General features: G+C 28.0%; 2 protein-coding genes across 13 annotated transcripts in view; both read right to left on the bottom strand.

Moving 5' to 3' along the window:
• Nucleotides 1-741: 741 nt before the first annotated feature.
• Nucleotides 742-3,474, bottom strand: LOC113548381 (methylsterol monooxygenase-like). 2 transcript variants are annotated; one of them, XM_026949237.1, is made up of 6 exons: nt 3,234-3,465; nt 2,898-3,079; nt 2,525-2,773; nt 1,318-1,500; nt 1,010-1,182; nt 742-897 (listed from the first exon to the last, which is right to left on the bottom strand). In XM_026949237.1, the coding sequence occupies exons 1-6, from the start codon at nt 3,274-3,276 to the stop codon at nt 882-884; spliced, it is 846 nt and encodes a 281-aa protein (XP_026805038.1). In that variant the 5' UTR covers nt 3,277-3,465; the 3' UTR covers nt 742-881. The 2 variants fall into 2 exon arrangements, with proteins under 2 accessions (XP_026805038.1, XP_026805039.1); XM_026949238.1 differs by lacking the exon at nt 1,318-1,500 and having other exon boundaries at nt 3,234-3,474.
• Nucleotides 3,475-6,534: 3,060 nt separating this feature from the next.
• LOC113550677 (F-actin-monooxygenase MICAL3) overlaps nt 6,535-15,728 on the bottom strand; it is a 34,424-nt gene continuing 25,230 nt past the window's right edge. For 7 of the 11 annotated variants that reach the window (XM_026952658.1, XM_026952662.1, XM_026952660.1 and 4 more), the window contains 7 exons: nt 15,346-15,571; nt 15,163-15,275; nt 14,706-14,888; nt 13,111-13,452; nt 11,859-12,062; nt 7,809-7,945; nt 6,535-6,842 (listed from right to left, as the gene is read on the bottom strand). In XM_026952658.1, coding sequence (XP_026808459.1) covers nt 6,656-6,842; nt 7,809-7,945; nt 11,859-12,062; nt 13,111-13,452; nt 14,706-14,888; nt 15,163-15,275; nt 15,346-15,571 — 1,392 coding nt within the window. In that variant the 3' untranslated portion in view covers nt 6,535-6,655. Of the gene's footprint in view, nt 6,843-7,808; nt 7,946-8,535; nt 9,197-11,582; nt 11,755-11,858; nt 12,063-13,110; nt 13,453-14,705; nt 14,889-15,162; nt 15,276-15,345; nt 15,572-15,728 lie in introns of those variants that run through there. The other 4 variants (XM_026952668.1, XR_003405038.1, XM_026952665.1 and 1 more) reach the window with 4 other exon arrangements.

The raw sequence follows: 15,728 nt of genomic DNA, 5'->3' as shown, positions 1-15,728 counted from the left end.
ATTTGAAATAATTTTGCACGGTTATGGTATGTTAGGAAAATGTTAAAAATTGAAACATTTAATTATAACTAATAACCAGTGCCAAAAAAATCAAGTCATATATAATATGATATGTATGTATAATTGTATGAACTGTGAAGATCTTATCCAACTTGTGTTAGATTAAAATAATATATTAAAAGAAAAAATAAATTCCTTTGATTTTTAGTTGTTTCACACTAATTTGACCATAGCAATTGAACACAATTGCCAGTACAATTGGTGTATTAAAATTTAAAATATAAATAGACATAATTTAGTAGTAACACAGCCGGGATCGATTCCCCTTAAACAGGTAATATAAACATAAAAGTAGAATCCTAAATACGTGCAGCACTCAGACTAACAGTCAACAGATGCTGCTCTAGTGATTTTTAAATTTTTAAATTCACGTATTATTATGTTAAATATTACTTAGAGTTGGCAAAATAAAACATAACACGACTGCGTACATTTCTATTATTATTAATTATATGTCAGTGACACTAAGTTTATTAAATGTAAGTCACAAGCTATATGAAAAATAAACATTAATCTGGTTTATAACCATGTTTGCATGTAACCAATGTTCATAACATTTTATATATACATAAAAAGAAGAGAGGTCAACCCCAAATCATATTCCCAACAGTCACAAGAGCTTTAAACAGTTGTTGATTATTATCGGATGTCTCTATCGATGGATTACAACAAGTATGGGTTAATTTGTTCACGGTAAGCAATTGGATTTTCAGCGGTCCTCTCCTGGATTTCTTGGTACCGTTCATTGCTCGACAAGTCCGCCAATGGTCGTCCGGAACCCCAATTATCCGTGTGTTCGCTATAACAACGATCGATCTTTCTCATGGACCCGTGAATCTAAAAAACAAACCAAAACGAGTAAAACATAGTGTGGGGTTCTTACAAATATAGTCTCTCATATAACGTATAATATATGATATATTATTTTTTATTTTAGGAATTCACACACCTTATCCCACAAAGCGCAATTAAAGCCATAGTTGACGTGACAGTACTGATGGTGGTTGTCGTGGAACATGCAATCCGGTTGCCAGGGCTGCCACCACTGCGCCTTGAAAGTGATTCCCGAATGTTGTACGATGCCGTGATAGTACGTGTAAAGAGCCAATCCATAAAACGGAACTGTGCAAAAAAATGGAAATTAATTTAATTCGAGAGGGTCGTGTGGTCTTATAAGACCACGGTCGGCAAGAAAAAATATGTGTGAAGTACGACGGCAATAATAAAAAAAAATGTATGTGCAACAGGCGTACTCACACCAATGCACGGATAAATAAATATTGGCGCGACCATGGCTAGTTGCACGGTAATCAATTCCAACGGATGTATGGCCGTCACCGACCACGGGGTAGGTTGAAAATATCTATGGTGGATGCTGTGAAAGTGTTTGAACAAAAACTTTGAATGAAACGACCGATGAATCCAATAAGTCACGTAATCCTACACGGAAAAATACGCTCTTTAGACACGTGTAAGCACACACAACACTAAATTTAATGGACAAACTACATTAACATCGTAGAGAATCCCATGATTACAATATGTGAGTATTGTACAATTCACGTATAAATACGAATAACGAGAATAATTTATCTGTTTATAAAGACTTCAAGTAGCTGTTATACACTTATACAATAATTATAAGCCCACGATTGCGTAAAGAGCTTATAAAAATTAAATAGGTACAGGTACCATTGGTACCGCCTACGTAAAAATAAAAATTAAATTTTAACGAGTATGGTAATACAAAAACAAACACAACTTTGCGGTCCACTAGAACATTTGAAGAAAACACCTGCACTGTGTGCATACCTAAAACACATAATATATAGCCATCATAAAATAGGTAAATAGGTACCTATTCTCCGATAGACTACAGTCTGCAGAAAAATATACACATATAGGCACATAGCTTATTAAGAGGACGCCATACCCGCATGTGTTGTCTCTGTCTTACTAACGTACACCATAACAAATTTGCATTCACAGAACATAATATTGTGTGATGTTGGCTTATTTAATATAAGAGTAAATTTATCTATTATCAAATTTGAAGGTAGGAATATTATCTAGAAAATCACATGTGTTTTTATTGATATTACCTATCATTTTAAAATGAATTATACACATTTTAAAGTTGTAATAATGTACATATAGCTATTATAACTCACTTTAAAACGATAATATCAATAAAAGCTTATATTCTTACCTTTAAATTTAATAATAGGTATGTAAATTTACTCTAATATTAAAGCTTTAAAGGTAACATCTCAAAATGTATTCTACTGAACACAAATTTGTTATGATGTGCATTTGTAAGACAGACAACACGTGCGGGTATGGCGTCCTCTTAAAAATGAAAATATATACCTAACTATAATTCATATAAAGGTCCGAGATAAAAATGTCTGTTTGTCCGCAGACTCTTGTGTGTATAATTATTTCAGAACTACACGCGACCGACCTGCTGAAAGAATATCACTGGCCACTGGAGTATCCACCACCACCACGGATACTGGCAGAACGCAATGTAAACCTTACTGTAACCGCCGCAAGTGACGTGCGTAGCCACCGCCGCGGACACCGCGTTAGTCACCATCAGACCTATACAGCCCCATTTGATCTGATCCCAGACCAGGTGTCTGGGCAAGTGACGATTCGGTTGACATTTCCACTGGGCCTCCTTGCCGCGTCCCTTCACGTAGTATTTCCACTGCAACGGAAAGTCGGGCGTTCGCAGAAATAGTAACAGAAATAACATAATCATATTTAGGAGGCATAATATAGGTACTCTCTTACATGCGCGGCGAACAACCACGGGCTGCATTAACACTCACTTCTAAGTATCCGCAAAAGCCAAAGTATATACCATAACCGACGACCATGGCCCAGAACAATTGCACTTTGAATTCATCGAAAAACGACGTGCACGACAGCTGCGGTCGTTGTCGTGAATACAGTTGATGCTGTCCTCCGTCGAGATAATTTTGCGTGTGCGCCACCACCGTCAGCCAATCGCCTGAGATTTTGGACGATGGGATTTGGAAATAAACGCGAATGCGCGTCCGATAGATTTCATGAAGAAAAAAAATTATAACGATAGTCACGTCATAATATTACGTATACCTATATAATATATATATATATATATTTATCGTTCGGAAAATGGTTACCGTTCATAAAGGCGGCGGCAGCGATCACCGCCAAAACGATCATGTCGGCGCGCGGTTGCAAACTGCACTCGCACTGGAACGGCCGCAAGAAATATTCTCTTCGTACAATGTAATACAATAATATAATAATACTAATAACGTTACAGGTACCTGAGTCGTTATTGCAATTATGAGTTATCGGATTTTTTTTTTATTATTATTATTTTTATCGAGTAGGATAAAACGCGCGTTTTGTACACACCCGCACGTCTTTAATAGAGTAAATATTCGGTGGTTATCTAAAAAATAAAACACACGTTCCGAAGTCCCTACTATAATAGTGTCTTACGCGTATGTATTTAAATGATAACCATATGACCGTTTATTTATAATATTATTTTAATTTATAGATTATAAAATATTTGAGTACATTTTACAATTAATATAATGCACTCTCAGTTCTCAATTCGCAGACATAACGTTAACGTATAATGCAATATCGACATTGTATATAACTATGTTTTACATTTTTACCACTATATAAGAATATTACTAGACACAATAATCAGTAATTTTAAATCGATCATTTTTCCATTAACAACTTTGTCCACATCATGAAAACCTAAGTAGGTATAATATTAGCACTTATTTATAGGTTTATAACTGTTATGTATATCCATTCAATGATGTTTAATACTTGAATTGCAATTAACTAGTTACAAAAATTAAAAGTAAGAGGTATCTTTGTGTAGGTTAGTATTTACATTATTTTTAGATGACTAATTATTCATTCATGTATTTAAATGTTAAGTATAGTTAATTTTTGCGAACAATGCCAACAATATAATGAGAAAGTAGATAATTAAAAATGGCAGTTAAATAATAATAAATAAAAAACAGGTAATAATAATATTATTCATCGAGGTTTCAACAATTAACTGTAAGTTACATGGTAATTAGGTACATGTTTATCTATAGGTATATTTTTCAATCGTCATCACAGCACTTTACTTGAGTTTCAAGTTGATAATAATAACTAAGTATTGATCAGAAACTATTCCGATAAACAGTGTAGGTAAGTACTCGTCATTTAGATGAGATAGGTACCTTGTTACGAAATGAAAAAGAAATATTTTTACGATATCAAACTTTACATATAATATGAATTAGGTATACGAGTATTGTCAATTAATACATTATTGGCTCTGCTCTCAATGGATCTGTTATTGGACTGTAGACCTGTAGACTTTTTTTAAAAGTTAAATAAAAAAATAATTCAAGATCTTAGAAAAGGAGTTGCTTGATAGTTTTACATTAAATTTAGTGGACCTTATGACAAAAAAGTTTGAGAAGTAATATAGTAGGCAGAGAGATAATCTATATCTAAATAGACCCAAACAGTTGAGTAAAGTAGAAGCTCAAGTTCATACTGATCTCTTATGAGGTATTTCTGGTATTACAAAATGCCTAAAAATACACCCAAATGAGTATTACAAATTATATTTAAACTATAAACATTCATTTATAAATTATAATTCATTCATTTTATATGAATAAAATTGTATATTTTTTTTATTTTTAAAGCATAAGGTCATAAGTAATTTCGGAATCTTGGAATACCTGGGTCCTGGGTACAATTACTATTATAATATTACTAAAAGCCATTTAAAAACTTAATTTTATAAGTCATTATTTATAAATCAATTGATGCATAAGTTAATTTTTTTTTTGTATTTAATAAAAATGAACATGAATTTAAAAAATAAAACATTTTAACCTACTTAAGGTACTTTGAACTCATGTATTTAGCTATTTTAATAAATTGAGTAGGGACATAACAACTGATGAATCTATAGTAGCTTAAACAATAGGTGTGGGTTATTTCATAAAATATTGTTTTTCATCAATAGCAAACAGAACAACATTTTTATTTGTTTTATTTCACGAGAATTGTTTATGCCTAAGTTCAAGCCGTTTGAGTGAATAATTGTGTAGAATGCAGAATAATATTTAAAAAGGTGGACAAGTGAGTACCGTTTTGCTGTATAGGTATCGAATGGTTTACTATAATGGATGTGTCAAATTTGCATTCAATGATGTATTTTAAACGTAAAACGATTTTAAGCAAAAACTGTCTATATCAACAAACATCATTAAGTATATTTATACTTTATTCAATATTGTACTGTCTTACTGTAGAAAGCCTGAACGTAATTATGAAAAAGTTCATCGCATAAACATGAAATAACATAGTATTAATCTAATTGATGTTTTTAAACATAAAAAATTCCTCCGTAAAAATTTAAAATCCCTATAAAAATATTTTCGAATTACAACAAAATAATTAAAATCTTTATTCTTCGTTTAAATAGTTGATATTTTTGTCCAAATTCTTAATTTATAATTTTTCACAATTTTATAAATATTTATACATTATACCTACTTAGGAAAATAGATTTTAATGATGGGCCTTTTACTGATTTTGCGTGAAAATTTTCATTTTTTTGTTTTTTTGCAATTAAAAAATATACAGAGAAGTTTTACTTTTGACACGCTCAAAAAAAAAACTAGATTATTCCCTGCTTTTATATCTTAAAAGAAGCTGAAGTTAAAAATTTTACTATTTTTTTTTACTATAAAATAATCTTTAGACACAGATCAAAAACAACTTTGTAAATTTAATATATTATTCATCGCAGTCTGATTAGAACCTAAAATGACCTATTTTTACCAATATCAATATGATACCTAAGAAAATATTATCTATGTAAAAATCATATACTGCAATAGGGTCAAAACATCGCTTATCGAAGTATTTACTATTTATTGACTTGTGTAAGTTGACAGTGGTCATCAGACGAAGACGTATAATGTAACTTCTAGAATCTATATGCATTAGAAAGTAGAAACATATACTTAGTCACTTAGTCAGAATTATTCTTAAGTGTAGTAGAATATACACCTACATAAAAATCGAGGAATTATTTATTATGTATAAGTAATGCAACATCTATAAAAATCAAGTATAAGGTTATCAAAAAAAAAAAAAAAAAATCATCTAATAAACTAAAAAATAACATAATATTTATGAATTACCTATTCAAAAATATTAAGTACTTACAAATGAATGATTATTTTTTTTTATTAATATTTTAATTTATTATGTCATTCACAATGCTTATACAAATAAAAAAATATTAATATAATAAATAAAAATAATTACTTCGGTAATATTTACCAATATAAATAAAATAAATAGATTCTGGCATTAAGTACATAAATATTGTAAAAATAATTAAAATTTAATTTTTTCATACAAATATAGAAATATAAATTAAAATATTTTTTAAGATCACATTTTTTTTCATTGGTATTAAATTATTAACTTTTTTTTAATTATAATATAATTCAATTTTCCCTTTTTGTCTGTTATAATAATACATTCAATCAGTTGACGTGTCGGCAGTGATTGCGGCGACTTGGAGGCCTTGTTGCATATGACCGTTTTCCCATTTCTTTTTGTGCTGATCATCGCCGAATCCCTCGTCGTAATTCCCTTTAGATATGAACAGCCGCTTGAAATGTGGCAAGCAATACAAACGGTTTTTATTCCATGTAAATGTGTCCATTCTATAAATACATCAATGTTTAAAGATGAAAAATAAAAATAAAAACCACAATGATTTGTAAATATAATGATTTGTATTTCAGCATTTTATACTCTTTTATAATCGTACAGTCAACATAAATAAAGCAATAAAAAAAAAACTGTTATTCGAATATTTTGATTTAGTGCTATCATTTAAATACCCTTATAAAAATATATTTATGTATGCAATTATTTTTGTTTTACCCTATATTGTATGCACACTATTAATATATTTTTTAGATGTAAATTAAGTTACAACTTAACTTAGATTTTTCCTACATTACATTCATTATTTGGTAACAATACCATTGAAGCAAAATAAATAAATAAATAAATAAAGTAATTAATACAATTGGCCATTTTTCAAAAAAAAATAATCGATACTTTTGGTTGAGACGCTATAGAAATAGAACTGAATATATACATGTACTTGTAACGCAAAAAAATGAAATAATTAAATGAATGATTTAAAATTTAAAGTCAATCCTAGTAAAACGACATAACTTTTTGTGCAGCCAATATGATATACATATAGATCATAGACGTCTCTTTACAAATGAGGTATAGTACTCACTAATGGTTACCTACTAAGTACTAATAACTAATACACCCTATCTGGCCTATCTAGAATATTCTATAGTTTTCCAATTAGGCTAATCAACCTACAGCAGCACTGCAGTGAAGTAGAATATGTAAAGATTTATAATTTGTATACAACTATTTTCTGCCTCCCCAGTCATGAATGTCTAAATAGACATAACTACCATACCATAGTCTAAACTTCTGCTTTTAATCTACAGCTGTTACGTCAAAATAAGAGAGTTTTTGGTTTTAAGGTATATTTATATAATCTGTTTAGGTAGATGGAAAAATAAAAATCATAATATGTGTAATGTGTCACAGTTTATAATTAATGATCGGATTGACAAGAAAAACATTTCACCCACCTCAAGACGCACTGACATTGCGTGCACCTGAAACATGACCGGTGAAACGGTCTGCCTTCGATCTCGACCTTTTCCAGGGGATAGACTTTCTTCTCGCATGATTCACACAGCGTGGTTGCGTGGCTATCTGGATCTTGCTAAAATGGAAAACATAATAAAACTGATTTTAATCATGCACAACGAAGGCCATAAATGGTATAAACACGATATACAACGAACAACAAGTTTATAACAACAATATCGACATCATGATATAAATATTGTAATATAAAGTATAGCAATAAACATCAGTAAGTATGTCATTATATAAATATGAAGAAAGAAAAAATACGATAAGAGGAATGGCCAATAAGTTATCACATAATAATAATAATATTATATTAATACGCGACGGCATATAGATATGTACACGCGTGTAAGTGTATGTGTGGTAAATACTCAGATTACTTAGGCAATATCTAAATGTTTCTAAAGATGAATTGCACACGAGGTAAGTTCAGGTTTTCACCGGGTAGTCAGTCCGGAAAAACTCGTATCGTCTTCCACTGACGTTGCCACCGCCAAATCATCCACGACGACGAAAAAGAAAAAGAAAATACTGTAATATATTGTAAACAACTACACGATGACAAAGTATATTGATAAAATGTTTATTAATAGGTGTATAATTCAAATGACAATCATAATTTATATTATATTATTATATAATAAATATTACATTTAAAAATAATAATTATGTTCATATATTCATGTATGGATTTAAAACTAAAAAAAATTCACAAGTATATAACGATAATAATAAGTTATGTTCTCCTTCTAAAATTTAAAATTCAATCACTTCGCAACAATATTAGCGATGTATCACTATTTTTTTCATTTGTTTTAAAACTTAAAACGGGAAAAATCGTTACTATTTATGTTCCACTTATCTGTAAAATGTTGGCAAGGGCCAAGAGAGAATGTAATTTACACAAAACTAAAACGACAATTGAAGATAAAGATTTATACAAAAAAAAAAAAAACATTCAAAATCCAGCGATAGGATAAACTTATAATTGTAAACATAACAAAAATGTGATACCGAAATGAATTTAAAAGTGTATTCGAATATCACTTCAAAACAGAAAAATTAAATATAAAATTGAACAAGAATATTGCGTTAATTTTTTTTTTTACTTACTAAGTAACTTTTATTTTCAAATAAATTATACAATATTTTTGATTATGTGCCTATATTATTATTGTTTTTAGAAGAGTATAAAATTAAATCCAAACAAATAATATTTATGTTAGATAATATACGTATATGTAGTTTCAAGTAATTTTTTTAATTTATATTTGTATGTACACTAACGAAGTCCATGGGGTGTACAGAGCTTCAGTTATTACTGTAACAAAAAAAAAAAAAACAGAACAAAATAAATAAATAATAATTGAAGGCATTATTTATTAAATTTATATTATTAATGACGTAGTAATACTGTATGGATTTTGTTTTCGTCAAACGTGTAATAATATACTCGATTAGGTATTTAAAATATCACAACGACCGATAGGTATACGGTTTGTAGGAAGACAAATATTAAGTTTTAAATAACGTATTTATATTGTTAGGATAGAAAATGTATAATCGATGGCGTAATATGATTTTGTTATGTTTTTTACGAAAACGAAAACAAATATAATATATTTAGTACAGTGGTGTTCAGGATAGCGGCAAAAAATTATCTTTTACGCCTACGCATCCGAATTGATAATCCATTAAAAAACGACAAATCGTTAATTCATCTATTATATAGTATATATAATGTCGAATAGCTGCGTACTTTGAACGTCCGGTTCACCCACCACCATCATATGTATAATAACAGTAACAAAAAAAAAAAAAAATGTTTCACCGCGACTCCGTTACACGTTGTTATTAAGCTGAAAATTAGATTTGATTATTTAAAAAAAAAATAATAATAATATTAAATAAAAAAAATTGTTAAACAAACTCACCTTATTATTATACGAATTTACTAATAAATTCGAACACGTTTTATGAACTCGTTGTTAATGGATATTAAATTATAGTACAATCATTATATAAACGTATTATAAGCATTGCATTATTATTATTAATGTTCTGATCACAACAAACGGTAGGTAAATATGTTTCAAATTAAAAATTACTATGATGTCAAACGCGATTTTTCACAACAGGCGCACGACGACAATCGATTAAGTTAATATATTTTCTTTATAGACTTAATTTATTTGATTTTAAATAAACACAACAAACATATGTCAAATAATAATTAGTTAAAAAAAAAACGTTATATTTCGCTTTCTGTGATAACCACTGAACTAAATTGTCAAATAAGTAATTAATTTTAGTAACTAAATAATATATACACTGTTAAATTCTAACTTGTTACACATACACTATTTATGGCATTATACACTTAATAAATTAATAATTAAATTATTTATTAAAAATGTATTTATATTAATTGTATAAGTATAATATAATTTATAAATTCATATCTATCAATACATTTTAGATACACTCGAATTATTTTCCTTTGGCAAAACGCAAAAACAAAATAAAATTAGTTTTTCTGATAGATATTGGCAAGTTTATTATCACAGAAAACGTCTTCTCAGAAACAAGAATTATTGTTATTTAATAATTACCATAAGCATTTTTATAATACTGTATTAATATAAACTTAGAATATAAATAAATTCCTTGATTGAAAATAAAAATACAAACTATACAAATTTTAATTCCCAAAGTCTATAATTGATTTAATAGGTAAGTATCCTCATTTTGTGAATATTACTGTGAAAAAATTGATAAAAATAAAGTATTACAAAATACTAATAACTCAATAGTGTCACGGTAGATATACTCATTCAAATAATAATTATAATTTAACATACAAAGAAAGTAATTTATATAAATACAATAATTATGTACCTAAATGTAAATGATAACATTTTAATTAACTTGTATTTGTATTCAATTCAAGGAACTTAAGAGGACGCTACACCCGCAAGTGTTGTCTTCGTTTTAGAAATGTAAAACATAGCGAAAAGAAGACTATACAGTCATAAACTTCTTTACTAAGAAACCAAATCTTTACCGCATAAAACGGAAAATATTATCTGTGAAATATCGTTTTAATTTGTTTGATATCACGTATACTAAAAAAGTTCTTGTTGTTTTAAAATTAAAATCAATTATTTTTAACTTGAATAACTTTTTTTGTAGGTCTGATATCGAAAAAATAAAAACGATATTTTACAGCCAAATATCTCTTTTTTGTGTGGTGAAAATTTCGTTTCTTCGTTATGACTGTAGCCTTCTTGGTTCTTTCCCACGCTTAACAGTTTTTACGTTAACAGTGTTTTACATTTGTAAGTCGGAGACAGCACATGAGGGTGTATCGTCCTCTTAATAGTAAATAGTTATATTTTATGTATTTTACAAAAAATGCTTTAAAATAATTTAATTGCATTTGAAAGAATTATAAGACTTTCATCAACGCAAAGTATAGAAGTTCCGATAACTTATTAGCCGTCAAAATGATTCCTCAACAAACACATAAAATTGACAAACATACATACAACGTAAATTTTTCGAAATAACAAACATGTATATTGTATACATAGTATTAAGGATAATCAAACTGGTAAATGTCAACAAATATTTTTTTTTAAAGAGTTAAGTACAAATATCTTTTCCTCTTTGCTTAGGTTAATGAATTACATATAAATTGAACTAACGTTTACCACATAAACTGGACTTCCAATAATCCAGAAATTTTCATGTCATTTACCTAATAATAATCGATTAAGAATAATAATTTTTGTGTCTATGTCACCATGTCAGACGTTAGTAAAAAAAGTCCCAATAAATGTCTTTTTTTCGTCCGACTGTCGACATATTAGCATTGGCCTACAAAAACAAAAAAACAAGAAGAAAAAACAGACAGGCCAAACGGAAGAAGGAGATTAATCAAAAGCGTATATACTGTAACTAATACTTTCAGAATTATTTACCACGAATCTGTTAACTTTTGGTTTGGGCTTATCAGCTGGACGATCACCTTTCAGAGATTCAAAACGAGCACGCAAGGATTTGGTCGATTCAATGCTTTCTTGTTCTGAATCAAGCATTGTAACAGCATTATTCATTGAATGCTTGTCTGGTTCCCAATGTTCAAATTTATCTTTCAATGACTTGGCCATTACTGCGCTTTGAGACTGAAATTGGATGATTTTAATTTTATATCATGTTATACCGTATAACGATTTTGTGTACAACTACTATAACTTAAATATATTTTGGGCAACATTTGTAAAATGTACAGAGTAATAAAAACAAGTAACAACTCTTAAAAATAAGAATCCGATATCAATATGTTTATTTTTATTTAGAGATAATTAATAAACAATAATAATAGTATGGCCGCCGGCGGTCTTATGGCAAAACATAATACGTAACATTATCAGACGCTATACTGCCACCGACGTACTAATATAACATTTTTTTATTATTATGTTTTTTGCATTATAAAAATGAGTTCTCGACCACAACGGTTTTAAGGCTGTAACGAAATTGTTGTACGGGAACCTTTAGATGATTGTAGATGATGATTTAAATATTTTTATTATTTAAAAAATATTAGAAATTTATTTTAACAAAATTGTTTCGAATTATAATTATTATTTGTTTTTAATTTTATAAAATACGATTTTTAAAGATCTTATATTATAATTATTAAGTTGTTTTTTTTTTTTTTTTTTTTTTTTTTTTTTTTTTTTTTTTTTTTTTTTATGAAAATGTATAAATGTATACAATAAATGGTACAATAAGTAAATGTGAAGAATGAATATAATGATACAACAAAAAAAAAGACAATGAATATGAGTTTCACATTAAAAACTCCTGCATTTTGTTTTATTAGAAAAGAAAATATATTTTCAAAATAAATTGTATTGTTTAATTTCATATTTTATTGGAGTAATAAAAATTATGATTTAAAAACATCATACAATTGTACACAGTATACCAATTTTATATCACAGTATTAATTTAAAGTATATAACTACAGGGCTAATATATTTCTTATGATTTCAAAATGTATAGAATTTACGGTAGCCCGCAGCTGTATGGTAGTCAAAAATTTTATTAACCTGTTCAAATTATCTAAATCAATAGAAAAAAATGTAGGTGATACTGCATTTTTAGTTAATTTAAAAACCATTAGTTAAATAAATAAAAAAATTTTAAAATGTATTATAATCTTACATTTTTCAAAAATTCATCTTCCACTTTTAGAGATGATTTTACAACATCACCATTGGTTTCACTACTTGAAGACTCTTCTTCATCACTGTCATCTTCACCACTCACATCGTCATCAGACTCTGATTCTGTTTCCGATTCTTTAAGGTCTGGTGGTGGAGGAGTAAAGCGTTTAAGTGGTTTGAGACCTTCAGGTACAGCTGGTCTGGCAACTTCCATTTGTCTAAACAAGGACAACATCTTAGCGGTCGTATTACTTTTGACTAGTTCCGCTGTCTCATCAATTGGGTCTTCACTGCGGACCACATTTGGATCGCGATAAATATCACGTTCTGGAGATTCTCCCTAGTCAAAACAAATAATAACAAGTTATTATTTGAATAATATAATAAATACATAATATGTAATAATTAGTAACAAAGATAATGCATAATTAAAACCAGCATTTTAAAGCTTTAAACTTGGTATTGACAAAACATAGGTAGTGTGATTTGGGAAATATAAAACAATTATCTCTAAACAATAATATATTATGTGAAAATTAATGTTACACCAATAAAATACATAATAGCCAATTGATCAAGGTACCAATGTGTTTTAATATTATATTCTACTTAATAAATAGAGACTATATGTCCCAAATAAAAATGTAATATTTATTTATCTATCATTATCAATATAAATAATACTAAATACAATTGAAAATTATAATATAATATACTATTTGTTTTTAAATTTTAGTTAAACATACATATATATTGTTCAAAAAGATTAAATTTAAATTAATAATAAATAACATTTGTTAACTATTGTTGAATATATAATATTAGATGAAATGATGTATCATGACCTCTTGTTTTTATATTTACAAAAGAGTTAATATTTAAAAAATATTAGAATTAATCTACTAAAGATTACTGTAAACTATAATCATAAATAGTAATTGTACAGGTTAAATCTTAATCAAGGGTGGATACAGTGGTCCTAAACGGGGGGGGGGCAATTTGTTAGTTAACAACTAAAAAAAGGTCATAATCTATTTAAAAAAAAACTTAGTTGGAATATATGATACTTTTTTTTGTAAACCGGGGGGAAGGGGGGTGGGCAATATCCCCCATTTCCCCCCTTCTTGTATTCACCCTTGATCTTAATATACCAACTCTACAAACAGTGCTAATAATCTTATAGTATGTATGAAAAGTAAAAAATATTAATTATTAGTTTTCTTTATATTATGAATAATTTATTTAATTTAAATTGACTATCCTCTTTTAATTAATTATAGTAAATAAATTAGGTGAGTAGTTTACAAGATTTTAATGCATTTTTGAAACTCATAAAAGAATAACTAAGTAGAAAAAATCCCTTTAAATAAGTCATTAATTAGCAATTTTATTTAAGCTGAACACAATAAACAAGAAAACCACAATTATTATTTTAATTCTGTAAGAATGTCAATAATAAAAAAAGAACCAAAAAAAAAAAAAAAATCATAAATATAAAGTAAGTGTAACATGACATGAGAAAGTTAATTCAATGATTAGTGATTTAGTTAGGAATAGTTAGGATAATCAATAAGATAAGTTCAGATAGAAAACCTTAATTTGGCCTTCTCGTGGGGGTGTAATTCGGAACTGTTTCTTAATGACAACAGGAGGCTTGTATGTTTCAAAGAATTTAAACTTTGAAGAAACTTCAGCTGTTTCCACTGAAACGTCCTCGATGCGGTCACTGCATTTGACCACATCATCAGACACTTGACGACTGTATACTGGTGTAACCTATCATTTGTATACATATTCACATATATAAAATAGGGTTTAATAATCATACAAGTAGTAAAAACAAACATTAATAGGCATATTATAATATAAATTAAATACATGATATATTTTTTTTTGATCTTCAAACATCATATGAATCAAACATAGAATAAATAAAATTTATAATGCAAATAAAGAATATATTACTATGAAATAAATACTAAGTATTAATAACTCGTCTCGCTAAAACTATCTAAAATATAATTACTGGTAAATTTTGAACTATATATACCTGTTTTATAGGAATATACTCTTTCTTTGTATTCACAATTGGAGCAGCCTGTTTAGTCTTAACAGCATTAGCATCCAATTCCATGAATAGACTTCGAGATTTCTTAGAGATTCCTAAAACACAAAAACAATGTAAGTATATTTACAAAAAAACAAAATTAATATGAATATATATATATTATACCAGCTTCGAAAACACTCATTTCATCTTCATCATCATTTACTGATCCATTCACATTGTTTTCGTCAACATCACTATTTTCAGCATTTATTATTTCACCCCTTTCAAACTTTTCTTTAATTACTTTAGCTTTGTCAGACTTGTTAATATTGATATCTCGTTTAATACCAGTACGTTCACTTTCAGCTACAGCCTGTTCATACATTTGTTTCATTTTTCCTTGCTTTCCCTAAAATTAAATTTAAATTAAATTTTTTAATTAATAAATCATTACTATGTAAACAAAAATATCCTACTCTAATTTCTAATAAATATATTGGCCAGAATAATATCAAATAAAAATATAGTAATGAGTAGTTGTAAAACCCACTCAATCAATTATTTAG

This window comes from Rhopalosiphum maidis, chromosome 1 (genome assembly GCF_003676215.2).
Source record: "Rhopalosiphum maidis isolate BTI-1 chromosome 1, ASM367621v3, whole genome shotgun sequence".
Taxonomy (NCBI): Eukaryota; Metazoa; Arthropoda; class Insecta; order Hemiptera; family Aphididae; genus Rhopalosiphum; species Rhopalosiphum maidis.
The sequence above is the reverse complement of the archived record's forward strand: the minus strand, read 5'-3'. Positions and strand labels throughout refer to the sequence as shown.

Coding starts and splice junctions, on each gene's coding strand:
- LOC113548381 (XM_026949237.1), bottom strand. CDS start 3,276: ATGATCGTTTTGGCGGTGATCGCTGCCGCCGCCTTTATGAACG. Junction 3,080..3,233: donor TGCCGCCGCCTTTATGAACG/GTAACCATTTTC, acceptor CCAAAATCTCAG/GCGATTGGCTGACGGTGGTG. Junction 1,501..2,524: donor CAGTGATATTCTTTCAGCAG/GTCGGTCGCGTG, acceptor TTTTCCGTGTAG/GATTACGTGACTTATTGGAT.